Source organism: Volvox carteri, assembly GCF_000143455.1.
Source record: "Volvox carteri f. nagariensis unplaced genomic scaffold VOLCAscaffold_51, whole genome shotgun sequence".
Lineage (NCBI taxonomy): Eukaryota > Viridiplantae > Chlorophyta > Chlorophyceae > Chlamydomonadales > Volvocaceae > Volvox > Volvox carteri.
The window spans coordinates 502,356-522,293 of NW_003307594.1; the positions used below are offsets into that span (position 1 = coordinate 502,356).

Genomic DNA, 19,938 nt, shown 5'->3' on the forward strand with positions numbered 1-19,938 from the left:
GCTCTAGGGACGCCAGGTCATGATCTAACAGGGGATCTTGGTTGTCGTACTCCAAAGCTGCGAGTTGAGGCACGTGGGACACGATGCCGATGATCTCAACGACCTCATGAAGGACGAGCGCGGGCGCGTTGTCGTACAGCTGCAAGCAGCAGGGATAAGGGGTTGGTCTTGGTACGAGCTGCTGTGTCCAACTGCTGCACCTGGAGGAGAGTGGATCAAGTTCCCGCACGTCCACAACAAGCCTATGCTTATGGACTGAGGTCACACAACGGGCAGGCACTCCACACAAGCCCTGGTACACATTGCCGGCGCCATCCTGTATCCTGAATAGCTTGTAATTGGGCCCGACATCGCTAACCAAGGCCATGCTAAGCAGCAGTACTGCAAGCCAGCAGCCGGGCAGCAGGACGACACGCCAGCACATGCACTGCCCTCCCTGTGAACGTGTGGGTCGCTCTTTGCGAATCGCCAAGTGAGAACAGTTACGAAGTCTCGAACACGTCTCTCTATTTGAAAAGGAGAAGCATTGTACACGCTTCCCAGCGCCCAGCGGCGGCACAAGCTGCTACCCGGCCCCACTCACGTAGACCATACAGCTGCCTGGCACCTCGCTCGACACCGGCGGGCGCTCCGTGCCGCCACTGGTGGCGCCCTCTACTTGGGCTGTTACTGCGCCGCTATCGCTGTCACCAGCCTGAACGGACGGTGCGTCCGCTGCGGTTGGGGCGCGATCCTCGCGGCGGCGAATGCGGGGCCGGGTCACGCCGCCATCCACGGCCTCAGCGCCGGACCCTGCCACCGCTGCTGGCCCCGGACCCTGGTCTGCTGCGAGATCCGTATCATGCATCGAGTCCTCCAGCTCCAGCTGCACCGCGGCGCCTTGCGGCGCCGAACCAACGCCGCCGCTGGACTCCGCATCGGCATCGAGTTGCGTGCCCGCGTCTGCGGAGCGTTCCCGCTTTGCGGCCCGGCCGGCAGAGCCGGCTTGCAGTGGCGACTGGCCTGTTGACTGGTCACCTGCAGCCATCGTCACCGCCGCAGTGGGGTCCGGGTGCTGCAACGCTGTGTCGGCAGCCCGGTTGACGTTTGGTAGGGCCCACTTGCTGAGGCCTGGGATAGGCACGCAGACAATCGGGCGGCGCTCCCAGACGAGTGGCTGTCCGTGGCTATCGTAGTTGTCGAGCTCAGACATGTCCGGGTCGCTGAACTTTGTTGTGACCCGTTTGCCATCGGACCTTGAATACACGCCCACATAGTATTCCGGGTTTAAAAGGTCCTGGACCTGCGTTGCATACCACCCTGGTAAGGTTGTTGTCGTGTTACGAGCTTGGAAGAAATCTGCCTGAAGATGTCGGAACTGAGTATTACCATGCCATGGAAGCGCACAAGGCTGTGGTGTGGCAGCCGCTGTGCTGTTTGCTCATTTAAGCAGGGAACCTGAACGCCAGCAATAAAATTAATTAGCTGTCACTGTTGTCTTGCGCGGGGTAACGGCGCCTCAACGCGCATCGACGCACCTCGCTATCCCCTACAGCCGCAATGGCCCCCGCGAAAAATTCAAGAACTCCCCAATCCGTATCACTAGCAGTAGGACAACCAGCTTGCTGGAATAGCCTTTGGACGGCTTCCGTGGGGCGCACAACAATTTCTGAAACCGTCATTGGTAGGCCTGAAGACTTGTAGTTTACAGAAAACCAAGTAAAATAAGAACGCAATCTTCCTTAATTTTGTCTGGTGTGTGATCTGGCGTCAAGAGGAGCCAGCGCTGTGGTACGGCAACGTTTTCCCGCCGAAACGCCGGCGCCCGACAGATGCCTCTGAGAATTGTGAATGAACGCCGAAACCACTGGCTGCATCAACCATTTGTAGTAAATAAACTTGCTTTGCATCCGGATAACATAGTCGCAGAGCATTACGCAAAAGGTATTGTCAACAGGGAATTAATGACCCATCGCATACATCCATTGCATTGCATGCTGCTCTGCGCCTTTCCTCAAGTTCATGCAATCGGATTTCCCTCTCATGTTTTTTGGGAGATGCCCCATGCTTACGGCTATGGGGGACTTCTCCCCAACTTACACTTCTCTAAGCTCTTGAGTATGGCTTAGTTCAGCCGCAAGTGCCACCACGACGAACTTCATCAGTGACCCGAATTACGAAGCACCCATCTGGAACAATTTGGCAACGAGGAAAGGGTCAGAAATATGGATGTTTGGCGCTGCGAAAACATTGCCCCGGAAGCCAACCCGAAATGATCCACCGACTCTTCCAAGTCCTAAATCTCGACCCGTTCGGGGTCCACTGTAACAATCGCATCCTTGACACAATTTTGTTTCGGATGACAATTACACACTGTATGACGCTCAAGCTGACAAGCAACAGAATCGATGGCGCTCCCATAAGTGCCCCCGCGTCCCCGGAAAGTGAGACGCGCCTGGCCACAGGACAAAGCATGTCTTGGAAGCAACGGTGCCTTTCTACCGTACGACACTGGCATTGTTCCGTTCCGCGTATGCATGCTCCGGCCGACTGAAGACCCAACTGCACCAGCATACCTATGTCCACGACCATGCGTCTTATTTCTAACAAAACGAGCCGCCCTTGCCAGAAAATCTATGCACAAGCCACACAAGCCTCTGGACACTATCCGAGGAAAGCACTCCAAATTACACTGCCCATCGGACAACAACGTCACATTCATCCATTCCTCCCCGTCAGGGCCCGAGCTTAGTTCTTAGCTTAGCTTGTATCAGCATTTGGATGCCCAAGGAACTGCCATATACCGTGTCAGCATAAGGGAATGAAACGGCACACGGACTGAACGCCCCATGGCGTCCCTTGAGCATCACGTGTATGGCGCACCACCAGGTCAAATGGTATGTTCACACGACAGATCGCTTCATTCCAACTCGTGGAGCTGTTTCCGCGTCTCGTTAGCTTATATGGATTGGGCGTGCTCTGGCATAAGCGCTACTGCCGCATGAGGCGTGGCCTCCGAAAGCGGTCGGCCATGCACATTAAGCATGCACGCATTCACTGTACATTATGAGCAGCATAGCCAACATGGTCTGACGCCCGAGGACGATAAGGATATGCACGATGTACCGAGTAGGAAGTTTCCTACTCAAAAAAGCATAGCACCCCCTCTGCCGCACGCCTGCTACATGGGAAATGTTGCGCGTTGCAGCGTCACCCTGCCGTAATAAATAAGGATCCCCGTGGCAATGTCTCATCCAAAGGAAATTATGCGAGATAGTCTGCTATCGTCGAACATGAAAACAGGTTCCGGATCGTTCAGAACGGCATTAACACCAGGTCAACAACATAGATGAAGTATTTGTTGGTGCATACAGTCCCAGCCCGAACAATGCCTACACGCTCCGTTATGGTGTCTGGCACGTCCTCGGCCCGTCCTTTCTGGCCGGGGACATATTGGACGCGACACTGTTGCCAATAAGAAACAATTCGCGCGAGTTCCCGCTGCATTCGGCAGCCGCTGAAGATCGAGGCCGGGGCGCAAGGCAAGCAATATCGCCGGGGCGGCGGAGATCGTCTTACTGGACTTGGCTCAACGAAGCCCCCTTTCCATACCTGTTTTCGTAGAATAGTCTATTCAGCCCACCGCATGTAGGCATATGAACACTGTGTCAGTATGTTCCTTACCAGCTTTGACACCAACAGCTTGGATAACCCCAGTCTCTGTCACCCAACCACGCTAACCCACAGCACGCTTGTTCAGCGGCGAAAATCCGACGTGGCGGCCCCTAATACACTGTTTACGACGGGTGAATGAATCGCACGACGACTGCAGTGATGTCGTCAACCACACCCTCCTCCTCCGTCAACCACCGCTGGTACGCCTCGTCCACCAGCTGCATTGGCGGCAAATCAGACAAATCAGGTTGTCAGCAGAAGACGATATATTTACGGTTTCCCGCGCAACGGAAACCATGCGCATAGGAATGAGCCGCACATGGATTTCGAAAGTGTTAAGCCACGCGGACGGTGTTGCCATGCTTGGTAAACTTCTATGCGCCCAACGTCATGAGCACGGAACGAACACACGGAAGCGTCCGGATACCCTCCCTTTGCACTGAAGCGATCTCAATCCTTGGCCCGTGTCAAGTGCTGTCCGCGCCGTTAGCTAGGCAACAGCAACTTGCTTTGGTAGAACTATTCAACACTTTTTCTCCTGTACGTTGATGTACGGTGATACACAAACACAAGTGGAGTGCCCACATTCTGCATGTCTCACCTGGCGACATGCCTCCTCTGCGCTGTCGTACTGTGCAACAATCTCCACGGCCTCCTTGCTGGAGATGAACTCCCACACACCGTCCGAGGCAAGGACGATGAACTTGTCTTGTGGCGTCAGCTCCATCACGGTATGATCAGGTTCAGAGGTGACACCAACCCTAGTACACGTGGAAATATCCGAAGTGACTGTCACGCAAGCGTTCCAAACTTCAGCCGACTGTCATAGAAGCGCTCCTAACTCCAGCCCACATTTACCCACGGCTGGCGCCCAAAATTGGAAATGCTTTTTCTCTTCTGCATTTATCGTTCAACCATGTCGCACTACATTGAAAAACTATGGACCATAACGACATTCCAGGCTGACATTCCAGGTAAAAGTTTTTTACCGGGCTCGACATGTGCAACTGCCATCTACCCAAGCGCATATCCCTTTTGTTTCCAATAGGTAAGTACAGTTCACTTTGTTACTCACTGGTGTGCCAGGACGTCGCCAAGGGCCCTGCTCATGGCCAAGCCCGGAATCCATGCGTACTGCAGCCACACCCGATATGGTCCCATGGGTTGTCCCATCTCGTCAACAAGCCTGTGTGCAAAAACACGTATCGCCTGTCCTTGTCTTTCTACCGGTAAGCGAACTCATTACTTATGTCAAATGCTGTAAACTTCTCACCGTTCAACGCGTCCGTTGGCTTTCAGGATACGTGCCTTCTCCTCCGGCGCTGTCGGTTTGTGATCCGTCGTTAGGTCAATGGCCTCCCAACCCCGCTTGCCCTCACGACCCAGCACTCCACGGGAGTCGCCAACCCACGCCGTAGTGAGCGTCTTGCCCTACATAAAGCAACATCTGTATGTTCAGCATGGTGCATAAGAAGCTTGGTACCCAGCTACGCAATTTCTTTAGCATGTTTGACTGCAAGAACGTACCTTCAGATAGCTCACTACAGCAGTGCTTCCGCTGAACTCGCAGTCTATCCTGCTGTTGGCCAAAGATCGGTCAACTTCGCAGAAGCCTTGCGTCAGCGCCTTCTTCACATCTTTTTCCAGAGTTAAATGGTTTACAAGTATTATGGGGAGATGCTGCTTCACATAGCCAGAAACGAGATGACCTGCGAGACATGGACAGGCCAGCGTGACCTTTGTGAAAGGTGCGCCTCATATCACAAGCATCGAAATTGGCATCGAAATTTCCTTACCGTGAGGGCCATGGCCATCCATGGCACCGAACAAAGATTGGTCCTCCGTTATGTACTTCTCAAAGGCAAAACAATTGTCCTGGTTGGTCTTTTTGAAGCCAGGCTCACGGCCCGCCCGGGACATGCACGCGACGTTAACACGAAGAGTCCTTCGCTCTTGCTCCTGCAGCGCGTCGGGGATTTCGGTTGAAGGCGAGTATCTTGCATGCATGGCTTGCGGGATGGCCTACCTCTGGCGCGAGCTGGCCCTGCACCGTTGGCTCATCTGCTCCCTCCAGCTCTCCTTCCTCGTTGCCATCTGCGTCCCCTGAGAACTTAAGGCTCGCAGGCGTCGCGTTAGGCTGCAGGACAAGGCGCACATGTGTGTTAAAAAGGGAGGTCTTTATCACTTCCCAGCGCACCACGGCTCACGTCATTTGTAACATAGGACAGACGCCTAGCCCTTGTGTTGCCTGACCGTCCACCGGGTCCCGAGGTAGCTGGCGCGGCCGCTCCGGGCGGCGCGTTCACCTGCGCAAAGTGGCCGGCGTTGCTTGTCGCGCCCGAGGCCAAGGAAGCGGACCCACGCAACCTACCGCCGCTCCATTTGCATCATTTGAGATGTAGCTCAAACGTCTTGCACGTGTTGTCTTTGCTTTCGTTGACTCCTCGGGACCCTTATCCGCGTTACCGACGCCTGCGGCCATCAAAGAAATGTCTGCACTGCCGCGCCCCTTTAAGGTTGACCACGTGCTTCGCACCTGGCTTAGGAGCTGTTTGGCCCTGTGGATTCTGTTGATGGTGCTTCTGCTGCTGGTCCTGCTGGTCCACTGCCTCCACCGGGACCGACGAACCGCACCCCATTTCGGAAATATGAACCGACTAACGCAAGCTCATGGGCTTCCGAATATCAACTATCAACTAAATGGCTTTTGGGCCGGAAAGTCTGAGAGCAACAGGAAGTGCGAAATGCAGCGGAGTCCCGTACGACGTCATGGGCGTTCCTCGGTAACCCTGAGCTTAAACCTGCTGAGAAAATTGTAAGGAATTTCTACATAAGGCCAAGGCTTGAAACTCGAAAGTATTCAAGGGTCACGATTTCGGACGACCTGTTTAGTTCCCCTGTAAACCATTATGTCATACAACATTCGAATGGTGCTGGTTTTTCCTTGTTACCAGCTCGTGCAAGTCTAGGCCGGCTATTCTTGCTTACTCCTGGATTGCATGTTTCCATTACGGTCCCTGCCTCCTCCCGCCCAGCGACGCGAATGACGTGTTTGCTCCTTATATCTTGTAGTCGCTTCTTTATTCTCTGTTGTTGTCTCTGGTGCGGTTGTTGATTTGGAATAACCATCGAAACGCCTGGCTGAAGTGTTAAACCCACATGACAGTCCAAGAATGTATTGCTGAAGTTGCTGATGCTTGCCAGGCGATAGCGAAAATCGCAATGATAGTCAATCGCTGGTGTCATGTCTCCAGCTGTGTCCAACCCTAGTTTTGTCGTGCAAAACCGTGCCATTAGCTTACGGAAGGGGACTGCGGGGCTCGGCCGAGGACAAGTGTGAGTTGGTAAGTGCGCAGCCACGGAAATTGCCGCGGCAACTTGCGGACTACAGGCCTCCTGCACAGCCGAGCTCTCAGTCCTTCCCGTGCCGCGGAGCCTGCAGGCTGGTCCCCTCTGCCGCACACGCAAGCATTCAGTCAATTTGGAAACATTCTGAGGATTGTGCATCTAAGGCCCTGTAGCGTCCCGTCCGCTCCCGTTCCCGCTGTGTGTTCAGCTGCCCACAAGCCCATCCATCTACCTGAAAGCATGCAAGGATTGGCATGAACTGCAACCGAATGGTTGGGAACTCTCTCCGACGGTCAAGGCCAAATTATTCGAAGTCACTGGATGTTTCTATTTGAGACGTGTTTGGGTCGCTTGTGTGGATTAGGGTTCTCTCCGAGACAGCTAGGGGAGATATGAGGCTCGATTATGGTCATTCCGTGTCATTTTAACTGCAGAGACAGCACGGCCGGCTCCTGTAATGCGCGCAACCCAGGCCGCCAGCTCTGGCATCTGCTGGCGGGCTACAGCAATGCACTGCCTTCACATATCCGGCAACGGAAGGTGAACGCCGCCGGACTAGCGGAGAAGAGTCCCAAGGGGTAAACCCCTTCGGAACCTGCCCGTCACTTCGTTACTTGATGGGTCGCTTCAATCGGCTCCTCATATACGCCATATCCGGCACTGAGCACTCACGGGGACGCTGCGCAAAAATCCTCCCTCACAAGACTCCAATCTAAGCAAAGTTATCACTACGTTAGACTTACAAAAAACGGCCGTGTGGTGTAACTTCCCCGTGGGGTGAAGGTTGTTAAGAATCTTTCCCCAACCCATGTGTCGAGAATTCGTAGCCTTCCACGTGAAAGCGGCCTTCCTACTCAACGCCACGCGTTCCTGAACCCTATAAATGCACCTCGTGCAATGGCCCAGGTCCAAACATATCCAACGATCCCACGACGACTCGCTGCCGCGCTACATGCCAAGGACAGTCGCATACGCGCATTAAAAAATACCTACTGGACGCCACGTAACACTGCTGACCACCGTAAGAGCTAATTGCCAGGTATCCGGATGGGCTTGCGGTTGGAGCTTGGCCACAGAACCGTCGTACTGAACACCCTAACCGGGTGGGTAGGCAACGGCTCTTCATCCTGTGGGCTAACCAGCATTGCCCAATCAGTGTCGACCAATCCCTGCGAGTTCATTGGTAATATGGCAGCTTGCTTGCACCCCTGCGCAGCCTAGCAAGAACCCCTCACCCTGAATGTCAATAGAAGGGCAGCGCAGGGCATTGCAAGGACGCTGCTACACTGGCTTGCAGGGCCCGACATACTCTCATGCCCAACCCACCCACCGCTGTGACCTTATTTCATCTACAGCACCGGCCTCTCCTCCTCCTCCTTTTTACTCCTTCTACTACCCAATGAATTCCACGCCCTCGTCGTGCGTCAACATGCTCTCCACGCTCCCTCAATATCCTCTCCACTACATTCCGGCAGCTGCAATCCTTGCTCTCAAGGTCGCTTGACATCTCCTTGCACCGCTTCTTCTTCACTCTCTTCTTCCTTCTGAACCAGAAGCGCATAAAATCCATACACTTCGTAGCTCCAATGCACCCTCAGATGGTATCCTATTTGTCAGCTCCAGGGAAGCACACCCGATAATTTTCCAGTCCGCAACCCGTCCGCATACACATACAAACCACGTAGTTCCCTCCACGCTGTCACTTACACGTACACCTGTGTTAGGCCCCAGTAACCAGCTAGGTAAAACAGGTCTAATCCGCAATCGCTAGCTTGCTTGGCTATCTCGACAACTATATCAATAAGCGCACTCGCTGATGAACTTCTAGGCGGCCAGTCCAGCCGTGCACATGTCTTCAGACAATAAAGACTTGCAGAGATTCCCTATTACCTCATTGGCGGCATCTGCCGCATCTTGTGGGGCAGGATGCATCCATATTGCAACGGTCTCGCCTCACGTGCTTGGCCTCGCGCCGGAGCGGTCGAGATCAGCTGCATACCATCCCACCACACCGCCATTTGGTTCTCGCCAACCGGGCACTCAGGCCGCCACCCGTTCCTATGCAAGGGGTTTTCCCCAGGCTTCTCTGACGAAACAAAGGCAAACACATGCAAACTGTATTCTTCGTGTTCGCAGTGAAATAGTTGGAGCATTAGTGCCTTTTCACTCGGGGTCGTCGGGCACCGTCTCAAGGGCGGGTTGGTAGTGCACGCCGTCTCCCAAGGGCCCATGAAGCGACGAGTCCTTGAGCCGCGGATCGTACAGGTCATACGACAACTCAGATGAACCGGCGCTGGCGAGCGAGTCGTTACTGTTGCAGCGCATCATGCGTACGAAGGCATCAAAGTCGACGCCGTCCGCCTCCACTGCCGCGTCCATAAGGCTCTCCTGGACAGCAAGGTTGACCTACGCGGGCCGGGGAATGAAGCAAAGGAAGAACGGCCATGGGTGAATGCAGCGAGTGAACCATAAACGCAAGGGGCAAGCCTCGCCGCCATGCACGGCGCTGGCCCACCCCGGTACTGATTCCAGCGCCGGACCCAACTGGACCGCCCAACAGGAGCTGCTGTCAGTCCCAAGCCTGTTTGGGGCACAGAGGCTACTGACTGTTCGACGAAGTTCATGTCCTTCCCTCACAGCCCTACAAATTATATCAAAGAGGCACGGCAACAACAACAGCATTCTTCTTCCCACCTCCTCTTCAGGAAGCTTATCCGCCAGCACCGCCATCAGCTGGTCCAAACTAACTCGGCCGTCAGGTCCCGGCCCACCGCCCAGATCCTCAAAGGCCTTGCGGAGGCAGTCCATCCATTCAGCACGGTGGTTTGCCTGGAACGTGCGCCAGTCCACCTGCAATTGGCGTTTTGGGCAAATTGGGAAATTGAATGGAAGATGCTAATGGCTTACATCAATTAATATAGACTTAGCTCAATTTTCTTCTATTTTACACACTGGCATGGCGCTATAGCCCATTATGTTCACGCGCTGGGGCTTCAGGATGAGACATGCGCCGCTGTCACTTACGTCACCCTGGGGCCCCATCCCCTTAGCTGCACTATCCTATCTTAGACACACCTGACTAGCAATGAATTGCGAGGCCGTCAGTCCCTCATTGCCCCCCACAGTAGCTTGTCGAAGCAGGTCCTGGACCTCACTGGGCTCCAGACGGTAGCCTGATCAGCACACCGGCCAAGACCGGACCAGGCAGAGGGAGGCAACCGGGGTATAGCTTGTTATTAAGAGGCGCAGCTGGCAGGCGCAGCTACGCCACGTGGCGTAGCTTGATCAGGAGTGCCAGGGCGAAAGGATTAGTAAGCGACGCTTGGGTGCGGAGTTGCGGTGAGCTGCTGAAGAATGTGAAGGAACAACGGGGCGGCGGCGACGGCGGTGCTAACCTTTAGCACTCGAAGGTGCTTATGGAAATGGGTGGGAGGATGACGTCGCACAGAACCAAACCTATGCTGCCGTGACGCTCTCAAACGTCGCAGTAGTGGGACTGCTGCGACCTGGGGAATCCAGCATGTACGCGCACGCAGGGGTGCTCATGTCCGTGCATTGAGGAGGATACACGCATTGCTTGGGTTAACATGCACAGCGGAGCCGCGGACTCGTTGCCAACATATCGCCCACCTAGCCATTGCAACCCTTCCGACAGCTGCTCGTATGTTAGCTCCTCTGCCTTGTCGTACTGCAACCGCTTCATGACGTCCTGCAGCTCCGCCACCTTGGCCGAGTCTCCGAGCAGCAGCCCCAACGCAGGAGCCTGTCATGGCCACATTTACGCATGCTTAAAAACATCCGCTATATATTTGAATTAGCGCACGTACCGGCGTTATCAGGAGGTTAAGCACACCCATCACAAGCAGAGGCAACGTAATCGACAGCAAGACAGGTGATGGGGCATACGAGGCCACCGCACGCGCGAAAATGAGGAGCCCAGATGGCACCAATTGGGCAGGCTCCGTCAAAGCTGTTCATGTACGTGCCGCCGTACTTGCGCACGTCCACACGGTGCAAACAGAGAGGGAAACCTTACCAGGTCTTCCTGCGTCACACCGCCGCCGCTCGTGTCCTTGTCCCCAGCTGGACTCTCCTCCCGGTCCTTGTCCCCCGTGGCATCGAACGCCGACGCGGGGACAGCGCCATCCTCCAACGCCTGTCCTCCACCAGAGTTTGCTAGCGTGGTCGCTGCGTAGGCAGCTGGTTCCTGTACTCCGTCCTGCAATTGCCGGTCAACGCAGCCAGCCGCCACATCGGGACTCACTGCATCCGTCGAAGCCGGTGCTTCCTGCAGCGCTGGCGGCGCCGCCACCGCAGCTGCCGGCGGCTGCTGCGGCTTGTGCGCCTTGACGGTGTGGATGGCGTACCCGGCAGGTCCCGGTTGGTATGTGGCGGTGATGTGACGTCCCTCCCGACCCTCACGCATGCTGCGGTCGCTGTGGCTGCTGCGGTCGTTGCCGGCGCCGCTATGGGCGCTGCGATCCCGTCCGCTATGCGCACTGCGCTCGTGGATGCCGTGTCCACTGCGCTCTTGCGGCGTGGTGGAACCTGGGAGTGGATGTAGTCGGCGGGGTGGGGACAAGGTTCGAGGACGGGCCCAGCTCTGGGGGCAAAAGATTGCATTGAAATTTGTGGAAATAGGAGGGGACGCGTGCCGCGTCGTAGCCGATTGTCCAAACCCAGGGGATGATGGCACACTGCCCGACCGCAACCCGGTAGCACTTCATGATGGCATTACACCTTCCACGCTAGCCTATGCCCCTCCCGTCAGCCCCTTTCCATCTTTAGTTCCCCGGTGATCTCCCCAGCGGCGTCAACCCCCAACACGCACCTGTGCCGTCGCCAGGCTGGACGCTGGGGCCTGCGTTAAGAGGAGTTGAGCCGTTGTCGGGTCGACGGCCGAGGTCGGACGTGCAACGTGGTGTCCGGAGGTGAGAAGCAAGGAAAAAGGAAACGGAGGGATTAATGCGAATTGGGCGAGATTGATAAAGATTGGTTGCATCGGAATGACATCGGAGCTGTAGTGATGTCGGGATAGTAGGTAGCCCCTCGTTCTGTCGAATCCAGCATTGCCGCAAGATAGCGGTCGGCAAGCTTGGAAACATTCGTTTCCTATTGGCAAGAACCCCATGCTTGATACTCGTACCACGCGCTTCTTGTCATCACAACAACAACCAACGTGCGAACAGAACCATGGGCGGCGCCCGGCTCACTCCGGTTCCGCGTCGTAACCCCCTCTACCCTCAAATTCTAATAATACCCACCCGTGGCGCCGCCGAACTGAAGGAACGCCGCGTAAGCTCCTCGACCCCTGCCCCGCTCATCCGCCGCGCCCGTTGCCGTGCTGGCCACCGACACGGCGGCCAGCGGCAGGGCTCCGGAGCCGCCGACCGCGCCCGCAAGCAGAACCCCGCCGGCCCCTGTCCCGCCAGCAGTGCCACTGCGCAACGGCGTAGTCGCACCCGTGCAGGCGCCCGACTGTCGGCCGCTGATCATCTCGCCGCCGGCCACAGGGGGTGAGTCAAGAGGGTGCTTGGATCCCAACAAGCTCTTGACCGGGTTCATGAGGGCCTTACGGACCTTTTTAAGCAGGGAGCTGCGCTTGCCGGGGCCATCCGCGGCGTTTGCGACGGCAGCAGCACCCGCCACTGACCCAGGTCCAGAGGTACGTCCGGGCTGACCTAGCTGGCTGTCATCATCCCAATCCATCAGGGAGTTGTCGCCGTCATCGACTCCCGGCGGCACCGAGCCAGAGAATGACACCTTGCCGTAGCTGCTAGTGGCGTAGGGGGCACTAACGGAGTGCGCAAAGCCAGTTCCAGGGCCCGGGACGCTTCTGCGGCTGAAAGCTTCGGCTTCTTCCAGGCCAGGGATGCTGGACTTGAGTGGATGTGTTGCGGTGCCGGATGTTGTGGTGGACGGTGGCGCCTGCTGCCGAGGTGAAGGCGGGTGGGACGTCGCCGCGGTACCGCCGACCCCGCAACTCTGTCGCTGAAGGCCTGCCTCCTGAGGCAAAGCCTGTGCCTGTGGCACCCTGCGCGGCGATGGCGAGGCGTCTGTAGCCGGCGGCGGGAGCGAGGTGGAAGTGGCGAAGGCCGAGGCAGCACCGCTGGGCGGCGGCGGGGAGAAAGTGCCGGTGGTATCAGCAGAAGCCGTGGTTGTGCCGCCCGCCGCTGCCTCGTCCTCGTCTGCTTCCTGCAAGCATACATCCGACCGACGGGCCACAGCCTCACGCCCATCCCGCCTTATGTCCTTCAAGGTAAGGATGAAGCAACGCTGGCCCTCATGCGAACACCAGCCCCCTTCCCAACGTATGCAGATACAAGCTAAGAGTAGTAACTTTGCTACCCTTAGTATCTCCTTTCCGCAGCAACTCAATTTCGGCGACCAGAGAAACATGTAACCCCAGGCTTTCACGCACCCCACGCTTCCTTCCGCGCACAAGCGACTCCCTACGCACCTGCGGTGGCGCCATGTCCTCCAGCCCGCCGAGCCGCGTATCACCGCCAGCTGCCCCCGCCGCTGCCACGAGCTCCTCGTATTGGGTCTGGCGGTGGCCGCTGGTGTCCAGGGATAGGCGCTGATACTTGCGGTGCTCAGCTCGCTGCCGGGCTACAAGAGTAAGCATGCGGAGGTAGTCGGGGTTGGCACTTGCTGCTGCAAGGGCTTCGCCGCCTGGGAATGATGAAGAAGGAAAGGGGAACATGGGAACGGTGTTAAAGCAGGAGAGGCGGAGAGCCTTCAGGACGACCAGGCAACCCACCAAAGACATTTCCCAAGCCCGCAAGATTGAAGTGCTTAACGCTCAACACGACATCACCTGACACACCTGTCCCGCTGCCTCCGCCGGACAACAACGAGCCTCCTCCCGCCACCGTAGCAGCTCCTGCTGTGGCCGCTCCGGCTGCGAGCTGCACTGACCCCGGCCCCGGTCCAGCTATCGCCGCGGTACCTTTCGGCAGCCCCAGCGCTGCTCCCGGCGAGCCGGCAACCACCGCTCCCATGCCCCAGTGCTGCTGCTTGTGGTGATGGTGCTGCTGCCCTGATGGCCCTGCCGGCGCTCCCAGAATTGCGTCTGCCGTGGGGGAATGATGGCGACCAGCGTGGTAGCTTCGTTCCAGCACGCCATGCAGCGACCGCTCCCCCACATTCAACAGCCTGGGAACATGCAACATGGATCGGGCCGGTGGAAGGGACGGTTTATACACACACATACCACCTCACACCCTGTTGTCTGATTACATGCTAATCACCCTACTCCTGCATATCCTACCCGATGCACAGTAAGCGGCAGCCCAGCACACCCACGCCACTATGCTCATGCGCTTAGACGTCCATTAGATGCCCGCCCTACCAAGCGTAATGCTGCAGTGCGTGGCCTGATCCCTCCATTGCCAGCCGGTTCTTCATAAAATTCATGTCCCAGGCAGTGGCGGCTGCCAGGTCTTTCACGGGGCCTTTGTAACTGCTGCCTCCGGCGGTGCTGGACGCGCCGCCTGCAGTGGCGCCAGCGGGAGGACTTGCACCTTCCTGCCCGCTGGAGCCTCCCGGGGAGCCCAGGCGCGGCGGGACCTGGACCTGCTGCTGCGGCGACGATGACTGCGGCGGCAGCAGCATGCTGGGCAGAGGCGTCACCCGGGGAAGGCTGGGCCGGCCTGAGAAGGAATCCCCCCGTGCTGCTCCAGGCCGGGAGGAGGACTGCGACACCGGAAGCCCCGCCGACACCCCCGTCTGCAGATTCGCGCTACTGCGCCACGGAAAGTTCGGAGGCTGCTCTTCTTGCCTTTTCTGCGGCCCTAGTTGCAGGTGCTGCTGTGGCTCTTGCGAGGCCTGGATTGAAACCCAGGATTGCTCATCTGGGTTTATGGACGTAATCGTGCGGCCCAGCGGCCGCTTTTCAGCATCATGTGAGCGGCGCTGGTGACTTCCATGGTGATGTTGCTGTTGCAGCGCCGCCAGCGCAGAGGCAAAAGGTCCCCCAGGCGATGCGCTGCTGGCACCTGGCAGGGGGCGCGACGGCAGCGGTAGGCCCAGGAGTTGCTGACCTCGCCGTAGCGCCGCAAGCGCGTCCCCGCCGGCGTGCACCGTCGCGTGCTTGGCCATCGTGGCGCCGGACGACCCGGCAGAGCGCAGCAGCAAGTCCTGCGCCGCCAGCTGGCGGAGGCGGTTGCCGACGGCGCCTGAGGCACTGTCCACCGCCGCCAGCGGTGGCGGTAGCGGCGTGCCCGCCACCGCCGCAGCTGCGGCACCTTCGGGGGGCGCTTCGCCAACCTCCGACACCGGTTGCCCTGGGCTGCCGTATTGTGAGCGCCGTGGCTCCATCTGCTGCTGTGGCTGTGGCTGTTGCGGGGCTGCGGGCTCCATCTGCTGCTGCGCAAGGTCATTAAGTTGCTCCATGTGGCGGTTGATAAGATCGTTGGCAATCATGTCCAGTACGGTGCGCTTCAGCACGCTCTCCACGCCGAATTTCTGTAGACGCTGTACGACGGTACGAGCCAGCGGCGCGCCCTCGTTGCGCTGGTCAGACTTGCCCTGCTTGGCAGCAAGTAGGTTGAGCCAGCAAGGAACTTCAGAAGGAAAACCAAGAAGAACGAAAAAGTGACTGCGGCAGCAGGGAAGACGGCCCAGGCAGAAACCGAAATCCCCCACCCCGTGGGCTGCTCCACCCCATCACGACTCTCCTAATCACCGGCATCCTCACCCCCACGCACCTGCAGCCATGGATGACCCAACGCCTGCTTGGCGGTTGGCCGCTTTGCCGGGTCCCTGCGGCTCACGGAGCGGGGCGGTGATGCTGGGCTTAATCGACTCTGCCAACCCTAGTTCCAAGTTTACCGACCATTGCATACGGCGACAGGATTGAATTGGAAACCCCTGAAGCCCGGCATGGACCAGGCAACGAGAATTATGACAGAATTAAGAGCCATCCCAAGCCACTCGGATACCCATGCCCCTGCAATCCTGCCCTTACCCTGACCCTATTCATAACTCTTCCTGTAGAAGGTTCAACCACCATCATATCGCCATTAACGCTTGGTATTTGTCGCTATTATTAAAGCTTTCAAACTTTTCTAGGACAGCCCATTCAGACTCCCCTTGCCATTTCCTTTTCCTCCCTTTTACCCATGCTCACTTTATCAGGAGTGACCTCACAAAGTCCCTGGCCTCCTCGGACACCCCTTCCCACGCTCGGTGAGTGAACTTCGGCTCCTCCGTCAGGATAGCGCGCCTGCGGGAAGGGGCGCCGCGTCCCCAGTTCGGGATTTGGAGAAAAACACCCATCGACGGGAAGAATGCTTGTGGAAATAAGAACGCTAAAAGCAAGAGAACGAATGGACCCCGGGTACGTGTCAACCATGGAAATGGCAGCAGCGCACGCCAGTGCGCACAGGCTGGCGGACATTTCCAAGTAAGGGCCGGTAGGGCCACGCGGGAGATACACAGAAGCGCACGACGGGCAAATGGTTTGTATGAGATTGAAACGCAGACAATTTATTGACAAATGGTAAGGCGAAAAAATGACTGCGCGTGACAGCGTGTCAAGACGCACTGCCCAAGACACCTCCTTTTATAAGCACCACAGCACGCAAGACGCCACCGCAGCCGTCCCGGCCCGAACCCGCCACCCCCCCTCGCCAACGCCACCCACCAGACCAGCGACAACGAAGGCGATCGAGTGTTCTTCCAGTCGTCAAAAGGCACAAAGCCGCAAAGCAGCTGGTACGCCATGACCCCTGCCGACCAGATATCCGAGGCGGGCTCGGTCTTACCAGACAGCTGCTCCGGCGCCATGAAGTGCGGCCTGCGCCAAGGCCACAGCGGAAAGCGGGACATGATGTGTGGAGATTGAGACGGTGATAGATCGAGGCAAGTCAATGCGCGAGGAGCCGCGAGCCAGAAGCGTGGATACCGTTATTGCAAGCTCGAGCAGTACACGTGACCCTAAAGAAAAAGAGAGCTCCGTCCACATACACCGTGATATTAGAAGCCATGGAACCTCGGACCCCACCGCCGAATGCGCCCTCGCGTCCCCGAAGCCAGCGCACGCAGCTAAAGGCGTTTATTCCATGTTACCCGGAAGCCCTCCCGATGCGGAAATCCTCGTACTCACGTTCCCTCCAGGCCCAGGTCCTTGCGCGGTAGCTTTTTGGGGTCGTAGAAGACGGCCAGGCCAAAATCTGTCGGGCGAGAGAGGGACCGGCCGCGGTCGGAAGAGAGAGGACTCAGTGCACCTAAGAGGGAATCAGACAGGCAAGCAAGTGATCCCCAGGGACAACCACGCGGTGTGAAGGTGTGGGAGCCGGAGGGATGCAAGGGACCCCAGAAGTCGAACTACCACCCCATCGAAGTGTTCATGGAAAACGACACATCAAATCGAACCCATTGGAACGGAAGGAACCAGTCCAGCCCAAGGCGGCAATGCCCAAGCCAAACGCAGTGCACCGATGCCCTCCACGCGGTCCACCATCCCTGGCGTCTGATTCTACCGCAAGGAACACTTCTTCCAACACACCTATGGCTTTTACAGGCGCCTTGTCCGCATCTGTCAGCAGCATAAAATTCCCTGCACGAGCCAGCCGGTGGAAGCGGAGCCGGGACTGGGTAGGAGGCCCAACATGTGCAGTGTGGAGAGTCTTCGGACATAACCCGAGGCTGGACGGTGGATGCATGCGGAGGAGTGTAGCGGGGGAGATGGCGGGAACGGTAGTGCCGGTTGGGTTAGTACGTTAGTACCTAATTGCCTTGCAGGCGATGCTGCGATGTGCACACCTCGGATTGGGCTTCAAGAAACTTTGGCCGCACAAGGTTCCGAACGTCGCCACACAGAGCTTGACCTGGCGTCGCCCATGCAATGCCCTCTCACTCTCATTTACATGCTTCTGCCCGGATGCGTCCACTAGACCCGTCTCCTCCCTATCCCAACCAGCCTTCTCCATTCCCGCTTGCAGCTGCATCCATCTCCTTCCGCCAGCAATATTTCGCATCCCATGTGCTATGATACCCACACTTCTTAGGCCCCGAAGCCTATCTCATATGTCCATAAACTAGCTCCGAAGCACTTCCGCTATCGTCCACTATCCCTTGGCACTCCATACCCTACACTTCCTCAGTATGTACCACTATCTTCCGCTGGCAGCTAGCTGCGCACCCGGCTTTACGTCCCGATGCAGGATCCGGAGATGGTGGCATTGCGCCAGAGTGCGCAATACGGCTCGCATGTAGCTGGCGGCCTAGCAGGTGAACAGGGAGGCGAGGGAGGTGCGGGGAAGAGAGTGACGGAGGAGCGGCTTAGATGGAGGTGCAGGTGTAGACGTAAGTGGATATATGTGGGTGGGTATGCAGGAGAATTGTACCGTACGCGGAGGGAGGGAGGACCGAACATGCCGATGACGACTAGGCCACATGCAAGCCGCCTCATTACCCAGCCCCTACCGATTGTCCGTCTGCCCACCTGCCGTCAGACAATTGAGACTGGCGGCAAGATCAGAAAGCTACGCAACCCAGGTGTTTTGCCATTTCTGGTCAAGATAGGTCATAGACGAACGCGGCCAAAATCCTCTTAACGCCGCGGCTGGTGTCCACTCCAACCCTAGACATGTTCTAGGATCCTACCGTGCGCTCGCTGTAGTGACGCGTGTTGATCCTCTGCAGCAGCTCGCCCCCCTGCAGGCATACACGGGACGCACCGGGGTTGGGCCCCACATTGTAGCGGAGCCAGGTCACGCTCACGCGGAGACCCCTTCCCTGCCCACCTCCACAGCGCTGCAGCCCCATCCAAGTGCCCGCATGTTGGCAGTGCCTGGCTCAGTTCTGCAAGCTGCTGAGCGCGGGCCGCCAGGCCGTCCTTCGGCAGCTTACAGGCCTAGGCGGCCCCGACTCCGACTTTGCGACACACCATCAAAAGCCTTAAGCCCCTTTATTCAAATCCGTTGACTGGTACACCTTGTTCACATGCGTGTGTGCTGGCACCCAGCTTCCGCACTCCCGCCCCAGCAGCCGTCACCTGCCTACACTCGCTCCCGCCCCCCACACCTTGCACCACTCCATGACCAGGTGCACCGCCTCCTCGTCTTCGAATACATCCTCCAGATAGACTACGTTGAGCGTCTGCCGCGACCGGGCCCCCGGGATATCCAAGGAGATCGTCAGCAGAATGAGCCGAGTGAGATTATTAAGTGGAAGGGGGTCGTGAGAAAGGTGAAGAGGAGCAGGGATGGATATGCGGCTTCTTTCCGACAGCTTGTGACGTGTGTCCGCTTGCCGGTTCAACCCCCATCACAGCTACGTGGTTGAAGGGAGGTTGACGATATGCCGGAGAGAGTTTCTGGGCCACCCCATGAATTACACGGCCTCAAGTAATATCGCGACAGCTGCATAGGTACCACCTGATATAGGTTCAAGAGGGCGCTGTCCCTCAAGCGGGGCTTCGGCGACGTGCTTTGTTGTTTTCTGCCGTGAAAGACCCTGACGTGCGATCCGCGACACCCCTCATAGATTATAGCTCACCCCTCGCAGGCGCCGCAGAATTAAGGCTTCACGACGAATGTTTTCGAGATGCTGGTTTTGCTTGCCAGCGCCCACGTTCGGCACGCTCAGACGCTTGATAATAGATTTGCATGCATACTCTTTGCCGGAACAACGCTCCACAACAACGCGAACACTTCCAAAGCCGCCTTGGCCTAGCTGCTTGCCAACATCATAGCGATCCGGCAGCTTTGCGTGCGTGAAGCCGACCCAAAGAGGCTCCTGTTTCTCTGGCTGCTCTGCTGGCACATCCCACACATCAATACGGGGCATCTTCTGCGCTGGAGGCCGCAGCTGCTATCGGTAGGCCGTTGAAATGTAGAGCATACTTTCCGTGGGGGTCACTTTACAAGAGCGTTCTGAGGTGAATAAAATTTAAACATTATTCGACTTTGCGTCAATAACAATCCT

At 57.4% G+C, this 19,938-nt stretch overlaps 2 protein-coding genes across 2 annotated transcripts; both read right to left on the reverse strand.

Annotated features, from left to right (window-relative positions):
* Positions 1–2,055: 2,055 nt before the first annotated feature.
* On the reverse strand, positions 2,056–6,350 carry VOLCADRAFT_121427 (uncharacterized protein). The gene is made up of 10 exons (XM_002955414.1): positions 6,191–6,350; positions 6,026–6,126; positions 5,862–5,960; positions 5,681–5,791; positions 5,451–5,613; positions 5,182–5,363; positions 4,928–5,085; positions 4,730–4,840; positions 4,256–4,415; positions 2,056–3,872 (listed from the first exon to the last, which is right to left on the reverse strand). Exons 1-10 carry the CDS (start codon positions 6,291–6,293, stop codon positions 3,777–3,779), a joined length of 1,284 nt encoding a protein of 427 aa, XP_002955460.1. The 5' UTR covers positions 6,294–6,350; the 3' UTR covers positions 2,056–3,776.
* Positions 6,351–16,131: 9,781 nt separating this feature from the next.
* On the reverse strand, positions 16,132–18,233 carry VOLCADRAFT_65831 (uncharacterized protein; the record flags this gene model as incomplete). The annotated part of the gene is made up of 5 exons (XM_002955415.1): positions 16,132–16,231; positions 16,664–16,804; positions 17,114–17,180; positions 17,516–17,566; positions 18,152–18,233. Coding segments are annotated over 5 exons (441 nt in total), but the record flags the coding sequence as incomplete, so codon positions are not given.
* Positions 18,234–19,938: the final 1,705 nt, after the last annotated feature.